This window comes from Trichechus manatus, unplaced genomic scaffold (genome assembly GCF_000243295.1).
Source record: "Trichechus manatus latirostris isolate Lorelei unplaced genomic scaffold, TriManLat1.0 scaffold00181, whole genome shotgun sequence".
In the NCBI taxonomy this organism is placed as follows: Eukaryota; Metazoa; Chordata; class Mammalia; order Sirenia; family Trichechidae; genus Trichechus; species Trichechus manatus.
The window spans coordinates 3,071,680-3,089,743 of NW_004444117.1; the positions used below are offsets into that span (position 1 = coordinate 3,071,680).

The following is an 18,064-nucleotide window of genomic DNA, read 5'->3' on the forward strand; positions in this document are numbered from 1 at the left end:
TTGACTTCCTTAAGGGTGAAAATTGTATACAATTTAGCAAATGCTGGCCCAGCTAGAGGGTGGCCAGTGATTAGGAGCACTGACCCTGAGTGGAACCCGGCTGTCTAGGTATCAATTCTGACTTTGCCATTTAATAGGTATGTGATCTTGGGCTAGTATTTGAGCCTTTCTAAGCCTCAGTTTCTTCATTTGTAAAATGGGAAAATAACTACACCTTCTCTCATTGGGATACTGCAAGGATTAAAAATTATCATAATGTGAATAAACCACTCGGCATGGTGCTGGCACATCTTATGCAATCTATAACCGCCCTGCTTCACAGCAGAAATAAGACGGCAATTCTTATTTCAGTTGAATTCTTTATTCTTCTGTTCATTGCTATTAAGTTCTATTTTCTTGATAAGGAATTTAGCATAAGAACATAATTTGGTTGATAATAAGTCAAGGAATCTTCAAGATCTTTTCTCAACCATTTAAAAAGTCTAAGGTTACAACCCAGTTGGCCAGAGCAACGAGATTTAATCCCATCAGACATCAGTGGCTACAGGGGCCTTAGCCACTTGGTAGAATCATGTGAACTGTTTTCCTGTGTAGTCTTTGTCAGCCATATAAACACTGAGGCTCTCGTGAAACAAAATACTCTTGAAAACAGTGAAATTTGTTTTTTTTTAAAAAAAACTATGTCACATGCATTACAAAAGTTTGTCCAGTAAGGGTTTAAAACTCTGTAATACGGGCTCTATTCTGGACTAATTTTTGGTCACTTTCTAATTTTTAAAATAGTAAACAAGAAACTATTCAACTTTACACATTGCTTCTAATCATTAAAACTGACTTCTTAGTTGGTAGCATCATGCCTATTAAGAAATAATGGTTGCGTTTTGATGCCAATTCTACAAAAATCCACCACACTTTTTTGAGTAGCATGATTGAGGTCTTAAAAGCCTGCAAGTGGCCATCTAAGATACTCCACTGGTCTTACCCCAAAGACACAAGGGAAAGATTAGTTCAAAGGACTAATCGACAACTACCACAGCCTCCACCAGACTGAGTCCAGCACAACTAGATAGTGCCTGGCAGTGCCTGGCTACTACCACTGACTGCTCTGACAGGGATCACAATAGAGGGTCCTGAACTGAGCTGGAGAAAAATGTAGACAAACTCTAACTCACGAAAAAAAAAAAAAGACCAGACTTAGTGGTCTGACAGAGAATGGAGAAACCCTGAGAGTATGGCCCTCTACTTCCTTTTAACTCAGTACTGAAGTCACTCCTGAGGTCCACCCTTCAGCAAAAGACAAGACAGGCCCGTAAAACAAAATGAGACTAAATGGGCACACCAGCCCAAGACCAAGGGATGAGAAAGTAGGAGGATACAGGAAAGCTGGTAATGAGGAACCCAAGGTTGAGAAGGGGAGAGTGTTGACATGTTGTGGGGGTGGCAACCAATGTCACAAAACAATGTGTGTATTAACTATTTAATGAGAAACTAATTTGCTCTGTAAACCCTCATCTAAAATACAATTAAAAAAAAAAAAAAAAAGAAAATCCCTTTGCACTCCTAGGTGCAGTCTACTGAACTGTTTACCAAGGAGATGCTTCACCTTGTCAGAAAGAAAAAAATGATTATTTATTTAAAATAAAGAAAAAGAAATGGGATTAAAATCTAAAACTACAGTGATGTCACTAGGGTTGGTGTCACCCAGTGCAGTCACTCCTGGTGTCACCCTACATGGACCTCCTCCTGTACCAGACCATAAAGGACCCTTAGTAATGTTTTTGTATTAATGTTAATTGTGAATCGTAATTCCTGTATATTGCTCCTTCTTCTTCCTTTAATTACTACTTCTTTTTCAAAAAAATTACTGACATACATTTACAAATAGTTAATTACTACAATATTGTATCTAAAACACCAGAAACTTTGACAAAATCAGTGACTACAAAGACCTTGGCAGGAAGGAAAACAACGGTGTGTGGTTGCACAGCATGCAGACAAACCACGAAACCACGGTTTCCAAGAGTCACTGTAATTGGGTAATAACGACAGCTCTGCCCAGAGCATGTCAGAAGGTTCAAAAAGTAAATTAGCATAGATTTTTTAAACCTTGTAGGTATATTGATACATGTAAGCCAGGCTTACAAAAAATGTTTTTGTAGTTATAACTAACTACAGGGATACTGTTTTAAAAATAATAAATTTCTGCTGAAACACACACACAAAATCCACCACACTTTTAAGGTACACGTGTGCTTGCATACACGCACGTGCATGGACACACATACACACACCACTTTCATGGTTACTGAGATGATGATTAATTAAAACACAAAAACTTAATGTTAGTTAAATCTCAATGTGAAAAGGGTGAAAGTACAGGAAGTTGGCAAAAAGCATTAACACTATCATTAAACAGTCCTACATCTCCTGATGTACTCCAGCATCTACTGACTGTTAATGAAGAAATAACTCACCAAGAATGGAAAAGAAAGGAAAGGGAACACCTGACTCTGATTTTTACTAGAATAAGATTAGGTGTGGAGGAACTATATTATTAATCTAGAAAATACTACAAGGGAGAAATAAAAAAAAAAGCAGCTAGTGAGGAAGATGTCAGAGCAACAGAACCCACCCTAGAGAATAATGTCAAACACACTCAGCTGAACTCTCCAGCATTTAGAGTTGGCTGGTAATATTAGGAAGGTCATTGAAATAAGTGATTCTCAACAGAGAGATGTAATTAATAACCTGTGTGGCTTTTAAATATTCTTCAACCCCATATGCACCTAATATCAGAGCCCCAAATTACATGAAGCAACAAGTGACGGAATTAAAGGGAGAAATAGGCAATTCAACAATAGTTGGAGATTTCAATACCCTAACTTTCAATAATGGATAGAACAACTAGACAGAAAGTAACCAAGGAAAGATATCTGAATAACACTATTAAGCAACTGGAATCCCTGAGTGGCACAAAGAGTTAAGCACTGGACTACTTACTGAAAGGTTGGCAGTTCAAAACCACCCAGAGGCACCTCGGAAGGAAGGCCTGGTGATCTGCTTCCAAAAGGCCACAACCTTGAAAATCCTATGGAGCAGTTCTACTCTGCACACACAGGGTCAGTATGAGTCAGAACTCACTTGATGGTAACTAACAACATTAACCATTTACACCTTACAGACATCTATAGAACACCTTACCCAACAACAGCAGAATATACATTCTTCTCAAGTGCCCACAGGGCATTCTCCAGGATAGAACATATGATAGGCCATAAAACAAATCTTAATAAATTTAAAAGGACTGAAATCATACAAAGTATATTTTCTGACCACAAGAGAGTGAAACTAGAAATCTGTAACAGAAATAAATTTGGGAAATTCACAAATATGTGGGATTTAAACAACACACTTCTAAATAACCAATGGGTCAAGAAAGAAATCATAAGGCAAACTAGAAAACACTTTGAGATGAATGAAACCAAAAACACAACATAATTTATGGGATGCATGAAAGCAGTGCTTAGAGGGAAATTTATAGCTATAAACACCCATATTAAAAGATAAGAAGCACAAATTAAACCCAAAGCAAGAAGGAAGAAAATATTAAAATAGAACTAAATGAAAGAGAGAATAGAAAAACAGAGAAAAATCAGTTAAATCATAAGTTGGTTCTTTGAAAACATCAACAAAATAGACAAATCTTTAGTTAGACTGACCAGGAAAAAAAAAGGAAGACTCAAACTACTAAAATCAGGAATGAAAGACAGGATATTACTACTGACATTACAGAAATAAGAGAGATCATAAAAGAATACTATGCACAATTGTATACCAACAAAATTAGATAACCTAGATGAAACACACAAACTACTGAAACAGACTCAAACAGAAACAAAGTCTGAATAGACCTATATAACAAGAGATTGAGCCAGTAGTCAAAAAACTTCCCACAATATCCAAGGACCAGATGGCTTCACTGGTAAATTTTACCAAACATTTAAACAATTAACACCAATCCTTCTTATACGCTTCCAAAAAATAGAAGAGGCCAGAATTACCCTGATATCAAAGCCAAAGACATCACAAGAAAATTCCACTTATGAATACATATGCAAAAATCCTCAACAAAACGCTAGCAGATCGAATTCAGCAACATAAAAAAATGTTATACGCCATATAATAATAAAGGGCAAAAACCACATGACCATCTCAATAAATGCAGAGGAAGTATTTCATAGAACCCCACTCTGTTTCACTATATAAACACTCAACAAACTAGGAACAGAAGGGAACGTCTTCAACACCATAAAGAGCATGTACGAAAATCCCACAGCTAATATCATACTCAATGGTGGAAGATCGAAAGCTTTCTCTCTAAGATCAGGAAAAAGACAAGAATGCCTGCTTTCACCACTTCTATTCAACAATGCATTACTGGAAATTCTAGCCAGGGTAATTAGGCAAGAAACTGAAATAAAAGGCATCTTGATTGGAAAGGAAGAAGTAAAATCGTCTCTATTTGCACAGACATAATCTTATAGATAGAAAAGCCTAAGGAATCCACTAAAAAACCATTAGAGCTAATAAGCAAGTTCAGCAAGGTTGTGGGATAAAAGATTCGTATAAAAAAACAACTGTATTTCTATACACTAGCAATGAACAATCTGAAAATGAAATTAAGAAAATTCTATTTACGGTGGCATCAAAAAGAATAAACTGCTTAGGAATAAATCTGACAAAAGATATGCAAGACTTATACATTGGAAACTACACAATATCACTGAGAGAAATTAAATGGAAAGACATCCCATTTTCATGGGCTGGAAGACAATATTGTTAACATGGCAAAATTACCCAAGGCAATCTATAGATTCCACGCAGACTCTATCAAAATCCTAGCTGGCTTTTTTTTTTTTTTGCAGAGATTGACAAACTGATCTTAAAATTCACATGGAAACGCAAAGGACTCTGAGTATCCAAAACAATCTTAAAAACTAACAAAGTTGGAGGACTCACATTTTCTCATTTCAAAACTTACTACAGAGCAACAGTAATTAATATTGTGTGGTACTGGCACAAGGACAGACATATAGATCAATGGAAGAGAACTCAAAGTTCTGAAATAAACTCATACGATATGGTCAACTGATTTTTGAGAAGGGTGCCAAGACCATTCAATGGGGGAAAGAATAGTCTTTTCCACAAATGGTGCCAAGAGAACTGAATTTCCATGAGCAAAAGGATGAAATGGAATCCCTACCTCACACTAAACACAAATATTAATTCAAAATGGACCAAAGACCTAAATGTAAGAACTACAACGATAAAATTCTTAGTTTTTGTGGCCTTGATTTAGGCAATGGCTTTTTAGATATGACACCTAAAGCCCAAGCAACCAAAGAAAAAATAAATTGGACTTCATCAAAATTAAAAACTCACTTTTCACTCTTCCTGTTGCCTGACCTATGGACTTCGGGACACAGGACTGCAGGAATTTCCAGCCTGTCACTGATCTACAGATTTTAGACTTGCCAGCTCCCCACAATTCCATGAGTCAAATTCCTTAAAATCTCTCTCTCTCTCCACACACACACACCTTACTGGTTCTGTTTCTCTAGAGAACACTAAGACGTGGGGGGGCGGGGGCAGGGGTGTGGCACAGGTGGAAGCCTCAGGGCAGGGGAAAGTTACTGCTAATGGGTATGCGGGCTAATAATGGGTATGGAGTTTCTTTTTGGGGGTGATAAAAATGTTCTGGAACTAGACAGTGGTGAATATCTAAAAACCACCAAAATATACACTTTAAAAGGGCGAATTTTATGGTATTTGAATTACATCTCAACATAAAAGAAAAAATTCTTCAACCCTCTTCCAATTTCAGGATGACTGATGTAGCGAACCCGTTATCAATGGGACTATGTGGAAGGTTAAGAATTCACTGCTCAAAACATTTTCAAGCACACAACTGAATATAGAAGAATTCAACATTTTCCTCATCAATTAAGTAAAAATATTTCACTCTACATGTAAAATTACTCATTTTGCAGTTTTTAAAAGAATACTGAGCAAACTAGGTAAAAAAAAATCTAGTACAGATATAATTACTAATTGATGTGTATTTTAAAAACTCTCTTACACTCATCCTTTCATCCCACAAATATTTATTGAGCACTTACTATGTGCAAAGCACTCTATCAGGCACAGGGGATACAGTGGTGAAGGACACAGTTAAATGCCCCTGCTACCATGGAGCTGAGATTCTAGTACTAGGAGATCAACCACAAGCAAAGGGATAAAAAATGGTCAGAGAGTAAATGGCTAGACTTCTAAGAAAGTAAAATACTGCCTGAGGGGGCACTGTTACACAGGACATCTCCGCTCCTGGAGTCCTATTTGGGCACAAAGAGCCAATGTGCAAGTATCAACAGAAAGTGTCAGCGTTCCTGTCATGAGCACATTCTGTCTCTGAAACGCATACAAACAAATTTAGGAATGTGATCTCCAAATCAGCGTTGGAAACCCAAGCGGATGAATAATACTCAAAAGCACAGTATTTTTATTTTATTATTTATTTCTTTTAATACAAAGCTTTGGCATTAGCAATTTTATGAAAAAATAAAATGTACTAAAAATAAATGCTTGTGTGGCATGATTGGTAAATGATGCACAAAAATAGGTTCTTTTTTCCTTCAAGGCAGTCAGTCAGAAAGCAGTTTTTTTCTTCTTCAAAACCATTCTACCCTATGGAATAAAAGGAAAAAAGACAGAGGTCATGAATTAGTTAAAGGGTAGTTGTCAATGTTTTAACATATAGAGAACATGATCTTAACTGGAGAACCAGGGTGGCCTGGGGCTGTCCCCACCTATTCCCCAACCCCATGTGGGAAGCCAGTTAGCCATTAGCATTTTCCTCAAATCAGCAGTTTCAGATCTGTAGAAAAGCGGCTCAGTGATTTTATTGTCTTAATACTGCCAAACGGAATGAAGAAAAAAGTATAGTTCTAATAGCATCTTGGTTTTAAAAACACAGGAACAACTATATTTACAATTTACAATTTTTCCAGGTTTAAATACATGTTCTACATGCTGAGTGTCCTGAAATCTGTAGCTGCTGTCTTGGAAATATGCCCCCTTTTACCCCTCAAATAAGACTGTCATTACTTATTTTGAAATGAGATTTGAAGAACACAGACTTCCAGGCTCTCTTTACAGGAATTCTCCAAATTTGAGGGGTGGGGGTGGGAAGGGTGTGCGTGTGTTTTTCCTCTCTCCCCCAGGTACTAAAAATTGCCTAAGTCTTTTGAAAAGTTTCCTACACTGCCCCTCAGGCTAATGCTGCCTTTTTGTAGCCCCTGGCATTACAGATCGGCCCTAGCTCCTTGGACCCTAATGCTCCCTCTAATTATTCCACAGGGCAGTATGGCTGGTTTTCATGGTTCCCAAATCATGTGTTTATTAGCTCTGATCTCACTCCTCTCTGCTCAGTTCCAGAACTATATTTCTAACCACTTATATTTGATTATCATACAACTGACTAGCATGTCATGATTTTTACTTCATCCCCATCACCCTGACACCTCCTCCTTCAATTCTAGCCTAAGCCCTTTTTACGTTTGTCTTTTTACCTAACTTATCTTCCTGCCTCCAGACTCTACTACTCCAAAGCAACTTACCAGCCACCAGGCATTATCTTTCTGCTGAAAAGCCTTTGATTATTTACCAGAATGAAGTCCAAATTCTGCTACCGCCACGCCACTGCTGCCATCACATACAGCAGACATATCAAAACCACACAACTCCCTGAATCTACTTTACTTTTTCCTTACTTTGTGCCCTCAGTTATGCTCGGCCGGGTTCCTAAGTCACTTCCTCTATGAAGCCTCCTTCAACTTGCAGGGGGTAAATCAGCAGTCCCCTCAGGTAGGACACAGAGCACACCATGCTCCTGTCTTGCGCTCACTCCCTCATGCCCTCCTCACACGCTGCTCAGTCACTTCCACAAACACACCCCATGAGTGTACAGCACTAGCAGCACACAGCAGGCCTCTTTCCCCAGACCTCAGGAAGGGCAAGGCGAGGACTGCTGGCTCCATCTCCCTGAGCTCAGCACCTGGCTCTAGGCCTCACACCTGGTGAGCACTAGAGATGTTATCTAAATGAATGAAAGGGAGTTGTTCAACTTTTTCGAAAAGGCTCTGGTGTGAAGGATGCTTATAACAACTTCACATAAAGCTCTATATTTTATTACTTATTATGGTTCATATTTAAGAGAACAGATGGTCTTTTTAATATTTCCTCAGAAAAACTGGATATTAGATATTTTTAGTGGTGAATCAAAGTTTTCAAACTTTCTTTATTTTGCTGCCCTTTTAAGAAATTCTAAACAATAAATGCAGCCATAATATCAGATACTTCTTCTGAAAACTGAAAAAACGACCACTGCCACATATAGTACAGAAGTCCAATCAAAAGTCCCCAGTCGCCTTTAATCCCCTTTTTGTCATCATGTTTTTAGAAAACCAAATTCTTCTTCCCCAACCATGTTATTTAGAGCCTTCAAATGGCTATTTAGAGCACAAACTAGTGGTGTACTGGGGAAGAGCTGGAGCCAGGGATGTTGGCTTTGAATTCCAGGTGCCTTTCTTCCTACGGAATCTCTTGGGAACCACTCAATCCCTCTGAGCCTCCGTTTATTCGTTGTGTATATATCTCACAGAGTGGATAAAAGGAGAAACAAATACTAAGAGAAAAAAGAGGATTTACTATCCACCAATACATCTCAAACCAAGGGTAGGTTCAAATCTTTGCTAAAATTGCTACAAGAAAGGCAGTCGTAGTAAAATAAAAATAATCAAAGATCGGTGCTAGTGTGGGCAAAACATATTAGACTGAGAACTATAAATTTAAAATATTTAGATTGCTGTTCCTCAAACTGCAGACTGCAATCCATTAATGGGCTGTAAAATCAATTTAGGAGTTCATGACTAGTATTAACAATAACAACAACAACGAAAGTACGGATTAAGGTGTATCAGAGACTACTGCATGTAGTAAGGGATATGTTTGTGAAACTTGTTTCAGTTATGTATGTGAGTGTACTGGGTCACAGCGTAATATATTTCTTACAGTGGAAGACGGTAAAAACAGATCTGAAAAACACTGATTCTGATACATAAGGGTTCTTAAAAAGGTAGCAAGAAGAGAACTCAGCCCTCTCTTCAGGCTCTGATCTCTCCTAGGAAGGGATCATATGGGACAGACAATTCATTCAGGACCCTCAGAACTGGAATGAATCTGAAAGAGTTGCACCTAACATAGGAATTGCCTTTGAAACAGCTCTAACGAAAGATGGCCCAAGCTTCTGTCTGAATAACCAGTGCCTGGCAAGCCCAATAGCTTTCAAAGTATCCTGTGTCATGAATAGACAATTCTGACTGGTAGAAGTTCTTTCTTACATTAAGTGGAAATCTACCTCCCTGTGGCTGTCTCCAAACTCTAGAGTAAGTATCACCCTTCTGTATTCACTGGTTAGTCAATATGGGGCTACTATGCGTATTAAATGAGACAACATGGGTGAAGAGTCCAATACACTAACAGGCTCTTTGTCGGCACTCGATAAACAGTAGCTATTCTGATCTCTGGAGTTCTTGAGGCGTGCAAATGGCTGCTGCTAGCTTGAAGACTGGAGGCTCAGGTCTACCCATAGATGCCTCGGAAGAAAGTCCTCGTGAAAGATCAGCCATTGAAAATCCTATGGACTACAGTTCTATGCTGACACACATGGAGTTGCCAACAGCCAGAAGTAACTTGATGGCAGCTGGTATTCTCATCTTTGGGAGTCCTTCAAATACCTGGAGGTACCTTTCATATTACCAATGTTTCCTCTTTTCTAAGCTAAGCATCCTCACGACATCAAATGATTAAATTTTCAGACCCTTTATACTGAGATGTGTTCATCTGTCAATGTTCTTCTTAAAAAGTGCCTGAGCACAACAATTCAGAAATACTCCGTAGAGAGTACAATGAAAGTCATCAATTCCTTTTGTCTGGTCTATACATTTCTGCTAATACACATAAGAGGAAGATCGCTCACAAGGAATACTGATGAGGACAACCAAAGCCCATCCATCTGCTGCAGAGCTAGGTCTTCTTGATCATGGCTTTATGTTAAAGGATTTCACATTTGTTCCCTATTTCATCATGTTAGCAACATTCAACTCATCTTCTCCTGCCAAGATTGTTTTGAATATTGAATGTCCGAGCTACACTCCTAGGCAAATCGTAGGACATGATTTCTATGAATCAAATGTAGGACTTGGAAAAAGGTTTTAGAGGATACCTAGTGGAACCTCCCAGCGAACTAAAACCTCTGCTAAATTATCTACATATCTTGTAATTTGTTCCTCAAATAAAAATTAAATAGATTTATTTCTCAAATAACATTTACTTTTCCTATACTGAGGTAAAAATAGATTGACATAAATATAAACTGGTAAATGTTGGGCTCTCACAAGGTTTATCTGAATAATGAAGTAGAGCAAAAAACTTCCTTTGGGAACCCAAGTTCCATAATCTTGCTTAACTAGGTACTAAGAAAAAGAGGTATGAAAAGCTAATACATAAATATATTTACTTGAATTTATTTGCCTCTTTGTCTGACTACTATCCTGTTTATATGTGCAAAGTCTCAGAATTCACCAGATATGTTTGAGGTGTTAAAAAATTTAAGCACAATTAGAGTTGAGTACTTAAATAGTATTTCATGTAACAGGAGGTGAATGATCCAAAATATATCGAATTTCGACAGACTTGTGATGTAAGACAATGGCGTCCAGACTTTGATAAATGTGCACAGCATGGCAAGGGTGGGACAGAGTGCCTTCGTCCCCAGCTGGAGCCTCTCCCGGGGCAGCTATTGCTCCATCCACTGCAGGAGGAGGGCTGGACCCACCATGGTTTCACATGCCTATCCTGACATCTGGCCTCTACTGCTTCAGCTTGCCCACAGGGTTTGATGAGCGACTAGAATGGGTGAAGGTCTTGCTGAAACAGCAATACACAAGACCAGCGTGTAGTAACACTGTCAGAAAAGTAAACTAGAATAGGTATACACAGAGAGGTAAAGCTTACTATCAATTTTCAGACAAATCAATAAAAAGCCAAATGATGGGGTCTATTTATATATAAGACTATCTTACAAGAAAATGAAGTTATCTATAAAATTAAAACAGAGCAATTAAAATGGGAAAAAAAGGGATCTCATTTTGGCTGTAAGCTTCTTGGTAGATAAAGGCAAAAAAGAGAAATAGGAAGGTTTCACAGAATGAATTCATTAAAGAAATGATTATAATTTGCTAAAACAGACTTTTCCCTGGAATTAAAATCACGTAGGAATTTTTCATCAACATCTTTAAGAGACATTAAGTAAGAATGGCTATTACCTTTTCTTTTCTCTCTCACAATAAAAACAGCCTTTTAAAAAAGTTAATTCATGCTTATTGTAAAAACACACACACACATATGAAAGCACAAGTATGAGAGAAAAACACCACCCAAAATTTCACTAACTTCAGATAATTACCATTTATATTTTGGTGACCATTCTTTCATTCACTTACATGCATGTGGGCGCACACACACACACACTCTGACTCAATTTCTCTCTCATGAATATCATCCTTCATAGAGGTTTTGAGTAAAGGCACGGAAACAATATTCAAATGAACAATTCCAGTACCAACCTTCTACAAAGGCTGATGGGAGAAGGGTTGGCCCAAGACATAGATCTAAGATCCATGACTTAGATTCCAAGTCATGAGGCATTTATGCATGGAACTGAAATATTACGGCCCAGGTATTCTGATTTCTAACAGCTAACACGTCTATCAAGCATTCTCTAAAATCTCATGTATGAGCTGAGCACCTGGCAGATTCTGAGCAGCAGTCAGATTACGAATGAATTACTTAATAATCCTCTAAAAGTGCCCAGAATGCCACTATTCACTGTTATTGGTTATCATTCATTTATGAAATTTTTAAGAAGTCAACTTATCTAGTCTGATGGATCAGTATGGGAGTAAGCAAAAGGGGCAGTTGCAGGTAAAATAAGTATTTCCCTCCAAATTGCGGTCTGAATCGTAGGCACTTGCACAACTCCTATGGTTCTGTATCCTATTTCATGGAAGAAATTAAACTCATTTGCCAATGATAAAGGCAGATGGCCATATTACTCATGTAACTTTGATAGAATCCCAGTGCAATTGTTTTGGCTAACATTTATTGAGCACTCATTATGTACCAGGCACTGTGCTAAGCACTTTGTACGTGAATGATCACAACAATCCTATGATGTAGTCCTACGATTATCCTGTCTTATGGATGAGTAAACCGAACTTCACATAAATGTAACTGCCCAGGTCTCATAAATGAAAAAAGGAGGAGCTGGGGTTCTCCCCAGGTCTGTCTGACTCTTGAGTCTGAGCAATTAACATTTACCTGTTGGGTGAGGCCAAGACTACTCATCTGAACTGGCCATGACATCCTCCCAATCTGTAATGGGTCAGGGATGTCAAAGGGCATTTCTTACAAGTATCAAGCCAATGTCATTGTAAGCAGCCTGTTGTTTTCTTGCCCTTTGTTTCTAAGATGGACAAGGGGCAACCAATTAAATTAACTGCAAAGGTTGTTTGGCCATGATTAATCAATTAAAGTACCAGGACATAACTGAATATGGAGAGCCCATGAACACCATCTGTACCAATTTAGGTTCAATTGTGGGCAGTGTCCCAGAGTTGCTTTCATCTCTAATTAGTTTTCATAAATACGAGTAAAAGAAAGGACTGAATAATAGCCTACAGTAAATGCCCTAAATTTAAGCTAAAACAACCAAAAAAATCCTTTCTATATCTGATTCCTACGAAAACTACTTTTAGAAAATCACTGGATCAAAATGGACCTCAACAGTCATCTAATCCAATTTTCCAACCTCCAAAAGCACCTAACCTATAGCAGCCTGACAAGTTACATCTAGCTTCTGCATCCCCAGGCCTGAGCACTCCCATTCCCAAGGCAATCCATTCCACTGTTTAGTAGCCTAACTGCCTGATGTTCTTCCTTTTATTGAGGCGACATTTGCCTGTAATCCTGCACTATACCCTCTGGTCCTCATTTTGCCCTTCGGAGACAGAGTCTACACTTATTTTCTCTTTCCCCTGACAGTCTTCCTAGTATTTGGAAACAGTAGGTCTTCTCTACTGTTTCTTTCCTGCAGGCTAAAACCCAAGTCACTGTTTCTTGAACGTGGGCTCCATGTGTCAGACTCCAGGTAAGGTCTGATGAGCACACAGTAAAGCGGGACTAGCTTTTCAATGACCAGGACACTGACATTCTTTACATCATTAAGACTGTAATGGTGCCCTTGGCATTTATATTACATTGCTGATCACAAGCTTGTGGCTAATAAAAACCCCTACATCTTTTCTCAAGTGAGCTGTGGTTGAGCTAGGTGAACTCTCAATCTGTGCTACTGACTAAAAACATATGTTAATGAAATAAATTACTTCACTAGATATGACCCCCTTAGGATCAGTTTGAAACTGGTGGGAAGCCAATTTCTACCACCTTTATGAAAAATACTCTACATATTTTTTTTGGGATCATAGGGCACATGCAATCCAAAGAACGAACTAAACAATTTGTTACTTACTCATTAGCATTTAAGCTAGCTGTGGCTCTGATGATCATGTAGCAGAGTGTGAGAGCACTGAGGAGGCCAAAACTGGCAATAATAAACCATTCTTCTGTTGACAAAGGAAAGGGAGGAAATCATTCTGGGGAGAAGGTTTATGTCAAATCGACGTCAACATTTCCCTCAAATGCAACGAAGCAGATGTCAACGGAGGTGCCGGCCAAGACTGGCCCAAGGAAGTGAAGCAGAAGGAGGTTTGCCAGAGAGCTACTAACTGGAGAAGGTTAGTGGAAGTAGTGGTGAAAGCTGTAAGGGAGAAAGGACAGCGCGGCCCAACCATTTCTTCCAGTTAATGTCCTGAGGTTTGTAAGGAGTGCAGCCACCAAAAAGTGGATAGTCAAAATATGTACATGAAATTGCATATGGACATATTTTTATTGTTAATTTAAATGGCAGTACACTAGCCATACTTATGACCTTATTTCCTTCTTCATGTTGTCACTTCCGCAGGCTGTAGCACTCATTCTTAGATAAAGGCTTAGAAGTACAGAGTAGTGGTTCTCACAGTCTTGTGGGGACTCCAAGCAGTCACAAGCTGGCCTTCCATAGCATTCATGTCTACATTCTTTTCTCTTAGGCACAGATTTACTTATAATATTTACATAAAAAGAACTTCTCACTGATGTCTCATGAAAAGAGAGACTTTCCTTCGTGCCCATATTGCTGGGAAGCAGCACTGCTTTTTCAGGCTTTGTCAAGCAGAAGCAGGAAGGATAGGTGATTTATGAGGCAACCTGGCCCACAAAAGAGCTAAAAACCTCTGGTGTGCAGTATTCTAAGGGTTTTTCTCTACTCTTTCTCGCTAGATCTAGGAAGTCGTTAATACTTCCTCTCAAGTTTCAAAAGCAGTACCTACTGAGAACCTCAAAAATAATTTGAGAACCAATCTGACTTCCTAAAAAGTCTTAATTATAAAATATTTCTTAGAGCATACACTAACTAGGACTGGATTAAAAAACAGTAAAATCCCCTACATATCTGCATAAGGCAGGGGAAAGAAATATTTATACCTGGAGTGCCAACTGTTTATATGTAAAAGCTGTGTTTAACATTTAATCTATATTCCATGAACCCTAAAATTATATGCAAAAGTGTGTGTGCACAGGCATTTTTCTATAGAAAGGTTACTGTACTTCTAGTAGTTTTTAAAGGTGATGAACTTCAGAAGGTTAAGAACTGCCCTAAGGGATTTCAGAATGTTGAATCTGTTCTATAGTATTTCTCCGGCCACCTTGGTTTGTATTATCAAAATGCTTAGCAAAACCTTTCCTTTTAAAAGATAACAGTGAAGGTTCTGTTTCTTGAATTACAAACTCCTTATCAGTAGAGTACATTCATAAGGTTTTTATTTAGGTCAAGATAAACATTCAAGAATCCATATAAAATCCATCTTTTCACTGTATATATTTTGCTGTATACATATTTAGGGAAAAATGTATACTGGTATATGAAAATATCAAGGGTTGCGTGGTCTTCATCGTCAAGGAGTTGAGCAGAGCATTCTTGTCTTAGAGACTTTCATACATGATAAACAGACTAACTAGCAGAACTTCAATTATGTCTACGTTTCCTAATTCATCCATATTTGTGTGGCACTCCAGTTATAAAAACTAGTAACCAAGAAGAAGTAAACACCATCATAGCAATGCCCCCACAGGCCCGGAGGTTTTTTAGCAGCAACCCACTGTGTCAGGGTCTCCAACACCTCTGGCCTCCTCCATGCTGATTTAGCACAGTGTCTGGTACACAGCAGGTGCTAGGTGAATGCACTGTAATTGCTACAGAGCTACAGGACTTTGGAGGGAAAAATAGAGGTAGCTGGAAGGAAAAACAGAGGTAGCTTTGGTCTAATTTAACTACATCAAATTTTTTTTTTTCACTTACTTCATGTGTAAATTCTGCTAAAGGTGATTAATTTGGTAACAAAATAATATTTTTTATCATCCAAACAAGATTTTGTAAGGACATTTTACATAAAATATAATGAGGTCAGTACTTAATGTAGTAGTAGGTGCTCAATAAATGTCTGATCAATGAAGGATCTATAAAAACTCATTAAAAAAATCAATAATCAACCTTTGTCTTCCTTACTACTACTAGATCAATTTTTAAAATTCTAGACCATAAAATCTAAATGCCAAAGTAGGAAAAACATGAAATGCTGTTAAAACAAATCATTGGGAAATGTAAGAAATGAGTCAAACTGCATCATAATTTTACTTACTTCGTATCTGAATGAAAGTTTCTTGAGTTTAGACAAATGACAGAATAAAACTTGGGCTATCATTTTTTAATGATTTTTGATTGGTTAAAAACATGTATACTTCAACTGAATAGACCACATAATATATGAAGTCTTAATACGTGAAGCAAAAAATATTTCGTAATAAATTTACCCATTTTACTGACTCCCAGCGTTAAGCAGAGTCCCATCACGTTCAGGGCTTGAAGCTCTAGGCAAGCAACAGCATATACTGAAAAAGGCAGCATCAGAATGGCAATATAGCAGATGGGATGAAAGGTTGTTAGATGAAAATAACACGGAAAGAATGAACTGGAGAAAAGAGTTGGCTTGTCACAGGTGAATTTCTATACCACCCATACACACGTCAGTCAGATCACTCATACTGTATTTAGGCATTTCCATTAAAACATGTGACTGCTTCGTTCAGAACCAGCCCAGAGACTATTATTTTAGGCAGATCATTACTCTTTAACTTTTTTCCTGACTTGTGTACAACTGTATCAAAGAGTTAAGTGTCAAGAGACCAACATTAAACCATCTTTCATAAAAAGTGTAAAATAAAACCATCTCAACTATTTCTGAAGATGTGAGTTTCACGGTAATTTTTATGTTCTAATTCTAGATTAGTTTTTTATTAGGTTGTCTGCAGCTTGGTAAACATAAAGCACTAGTGCTCAGTTACAAAATATACCAGAGATGCTGCGGACAGCCTAGATCAAATTCCAAAATTACCTTTTAAAATACCTGTGTGCAATGTAATGATTTCAAAACATGTTTATAAAACAGTTGCTAAAGCACATCTCTGAACACTACTTATTGAATGATAACTATTACTATTAATTACACACAAATACATAAGCTCCTTAATAGGAAGAAATTTTCATTATTTCAAACATCTCTTTTAACAAAAGCACACATTACTTTCTTGGTTACAGACTAAATCATCGGCCCAGGTGAATGTCTCAACTCTCTTCCTGAGGAGTGACCACAGGCCAAACATAAGAAAACAAAAACTGCCTGGACCTGGGGCAAAGGGTCCCCACTTACTTGTTACTGCAATGTTGATTTCTCCTGTTCTAGGAGTAAGTTCCCCGTCCTGAGGAAGAGGTGATATCCCCGAAGTTCGAAGTGGCTCGAGACCAAGGGAGCTGTCGCTGGCAAGGTCACCAAGGGCTGATCTTCGGTTAACTGCTTGGGTTCTGGTGAGCCTTTCCATATCAAATGCTACATTATCAGTACATGGCAAATTTGGCTGCAAAATATTCACATATTAAAAATAACTGTAAGAATAACAAATCCTTTTATGAAATTCTAAGTGTTTGACACCCTATAGAAAAGATGTAACTAAATTTGTCCATGAGATTTCTTCCCTGTTCTTTCCCAGTCTACTCTTTCCATTCTTGCCCCAAAGTTTTTTTTTTACAAAAGGAACAGACTACCTCCTTCTAAGAAAGGCAAAAAGTAAAACTCAAATCCACTGCAGAACTGAGAATACTGGCCACTGCATCCTTACAAAGTAATGACAGCCTTTTGTGGACACAGCTCACAGGCAGAGGGAAGTCATATTGTTAGTCGCCAGCAAGTCGATTCTGACTCATGTGTGCAGAGTAGAACAGCTCCATATAGTTTTAAAACCTTTAGTAAGCAGATCACCAGGCCTTACTTCCAAGGAGCCCCTGAGTGAGCCTGACCCACCAACCTTTTAGTTACTAGTCCAACACTTAACCAGGTTGTGCTACCCAGGGACTCCTTTATTAAATGACAAGCATTTGATGTAAAAAAAAGTGGTAAACTCTATTTCTTCGGCTCTTATGCTAATGCTGAGGGATAGCAGGTAACAGAGTACTGCTTTCATCCTATGAACTTCTCTTTCATGCTCCAGTTATCTGGTAATCAGTTTGGTAATATCTTCTACCTTTAAACACAAGTAAAGTACACATCCAAGAACAGATCAAAGTTAAAAAGACTTTTGAAGACAGTCTTTTTAACAAATGGTGCTGGCAAAACTGGATATCCATTTGCAAAAAAATGAAACAGGACCCATACCTCACACCGTATACAAAAACTAC

At 38.1% G+C, this 18,064-nt stretch overlaps 1 protein-coding gene across 1 annotated transcript in view; it reads right to left on the reverse strand.

The window, feature by feature from the left end:
* Positions 1 to 6,556: 6,556 nt before the first annotated feature.
* RNF130 (ring finger protein 130) overlaps positions 6,557 to 18,064 on the reverse strand; it is a 132,128-nt gene continuing 120,620 nt past the window's right edge. Inside the window, exons 8-10 of the mRNA XM_004387185.2 lie at positions 17,043 to 17,247; positions 13,709 to 13,802; positions 6,557 to 6,744 (exon numbers count right to left, since the gene is read on the reverse strand). Of these exons, the coding sequence (XP_004387242.2) occupies positions 6,729 to 6,744; positions 13,709 to 13,802; positions 17,043 to 17,247 (315 nt within the window). The 3' untranslated portion in view covers positions 6,557 to 6,728. The remainder of the gene's footprint in view (positions 6,745 to 13,708; positions 13,803 to 17,042; positions 17,248 to 18,064) is intronic.